We start from the raw sequence: 2,017 nt of genomic DNA on the forward strand, positions 1-2,017 counted from the left end.
TTAATAATAGATTAAACCAGGTCCAATTCCAATTCTAGCCTCCCCAATGGCAGGACTTCTTCTCTTCTTCTCTCCTCTCTGTTACGTCCATGGATTTCCCTTCTCTATAAATACAGAGTGATATTGGAGATCAACTCCAAATCTGCACCTCACTCTCAATCTTCGATTCAAAAAACGCTCCAAACCCAAATCCGGAAGCTACTACAACCACAACACAAGAAAGGGAATTAGAGGCCCTGTACGTTGTCATGGCAGCACTTCAAGCTTCAAGTTTCTCAAGGTCTTCATGGTCGTCTTCTTCATCTTCTTCACGATGTCTAAGGAGAGGGACTGAAGCAACGCTCCAGGCCCCCAAACTCCAGTCAAATAGACTCATACTCCCAAGGCTCCTCCTCACCTCCATTAATGCCATCACCCTCTCCGCCGCAACCATGGTTGGCCTAGCAGCCACTTCCTGTGGAACGGGAGCACCTCATCTAGCACTCAAGCTCTCCTCCACCCTCTTATATTCGGCAGCCACTGGGATGTTGGTGGTGATGAACAAAATCCAGCCCTCCCAGCTCACCGAAGAGCAACGAAATGCTACCAGGCTGTTCAAACAGCTCGAAAGGGAAATCCAAACAACACTTGCAATTGGAACTCCCACAGAAAAGGATGTGAAGGATGCCATGGACAAGGTCTTGGCCCTCGATAGGGCCTACCCTCTTCCCTTGCTTGGAACAATGTTAGACAAGTTCCCTGCGACGGTAGAGCCTGCAAATTGGTGGCCACAACAACCGAAACAGAAAAGACTCGGTGGTGGTAACAGAGAAAGGAAGGGAAGCAACGGATGGAATGCAAAGCTGGAGGAGGAAATGAGACAAATAGTTGGGGTGCTAAAGAGGAAGGACACCGAAGAGTATGTGAGGCTGAGTAAGTTGGCATTGAAAATTAACAAGGCACTTGCCATTTCTGGGCCTCTACTCACGGGCATTGCGGCGGTGGGGTCTGCTTTTGTAGGATCATCTTCTCAGCATCAAGGGCCATGGGCGGTGTTTCTGGGAGTTACTGCGGGAGCTCTAGCAGCCATAGTAAACACAATGGAACTAGGGATGTAAATGGATAACCGAAATCCGAATCCGAATTCGCATCCGTATTCGTTTAGGGGCATCCGTATTCGTTTAGAGATATCCGGAAAATAATCCGAATACTCCGATTAAAATCCGTCCAAAAAATCCAATACTTAATAATAAAAAATTAAGTAAATAATGATTTTTAGGGTTTTTGAAGATTAAACAAGTTCTAGAATATGATGAAAAGAGAATCATGATCTAATAGATATGGATTGAGAGAGAATTGTATCCGCTAGGAGGAAGGTCCGGGTTACACAAGGCGAGATATGTAAGCGGATGGTGAAAATCCGAATCCGATCCGCATCGAATCCGTTTAGAGGTATCCGTATTGGCCAGGGGAATATCCGGCCCGATCACATCCGATCCGTATCCGATCCGAATCCGATCCGTTTACATCCCTAAATGGAACATGGTGGGCAAGTAGGGATGGTATTTGAGATGTACAGGAGCAATGCTGGTTTCTTTCAGCTCATGGAGGAGTCCATTGTGTCCAACTTGAAGGAAAGGGAGGTGGAGAAGAGAGAAAATGGGGAGTTATTTGAAATGAAGGTTGCTCTACAACTGGGAAGGAGTTTGTCCGAACTTAGGGATCTCGCAGCTTCTTCTTCTTTAAAAAGATATGGAGAGATCACAGAGGAATTTGCCAGCAAGCTCTTCTAATTTTTTCAATAGATAACCAAGACACCATGTGCAATGTAAATCTTGTACAAATTTTGGGTCACACAAATATTGTAGAGAAGCCTTGATTAACTCATTGTAAATTTGAGACAATTGAACAGGAAAATTAATTATTTGAAATATACCCCACGGCTTTCTCCCAAGCTTGAAACAAATAACAAAGCAGATCAACACTTCCCATTAGGGATTGGAATTCTTCAAAAGAAAGGATCGCCAATTAGATTTTT

At 44.5% G+C, this 2,017-nt stretch overlaps 1 protein-coding gene across 1 annotated transcript; it reads left to right on the top strand.

Moving 5' to 3' along the window:
- Positions 1-248: 248 nt before the first annotated feature.
- LOC122643593 (probable F-box protein At4g22030) lies at positions 249-1,779 on the top strand. The gene is made up of 2 exons (XM_043837207.1): positions 249-1,078; positions 1,514-1,779. Exons 1-2 carry the CDS (start codon positions 249-251, stop codon positions 1,770-1,772), a joined length of 1,089 nt encoding a protein of 362 aa, XP_043693142.1. The 3' UTR covers positions 1,773-1,779.
- Positions 1,780-2,017: the final 238 nt, after the last annotated feature.

This window comes from Telopea speciosissima, chromosome 10 (assembly GCF_018873765.1).
Source record: "Telopea speciosissima isolate NSW1024214 ecotype Mountain lineage chromosome 10, Tspe_v1, whole genome shotgun sequence".
NCBI classification, from domain to species: Eukaryota; Viridiplantae; Streptophyta; class Magnoliopsida; order Proteales; family Proteaceae; genus Telopea; species Telopea speciosissima.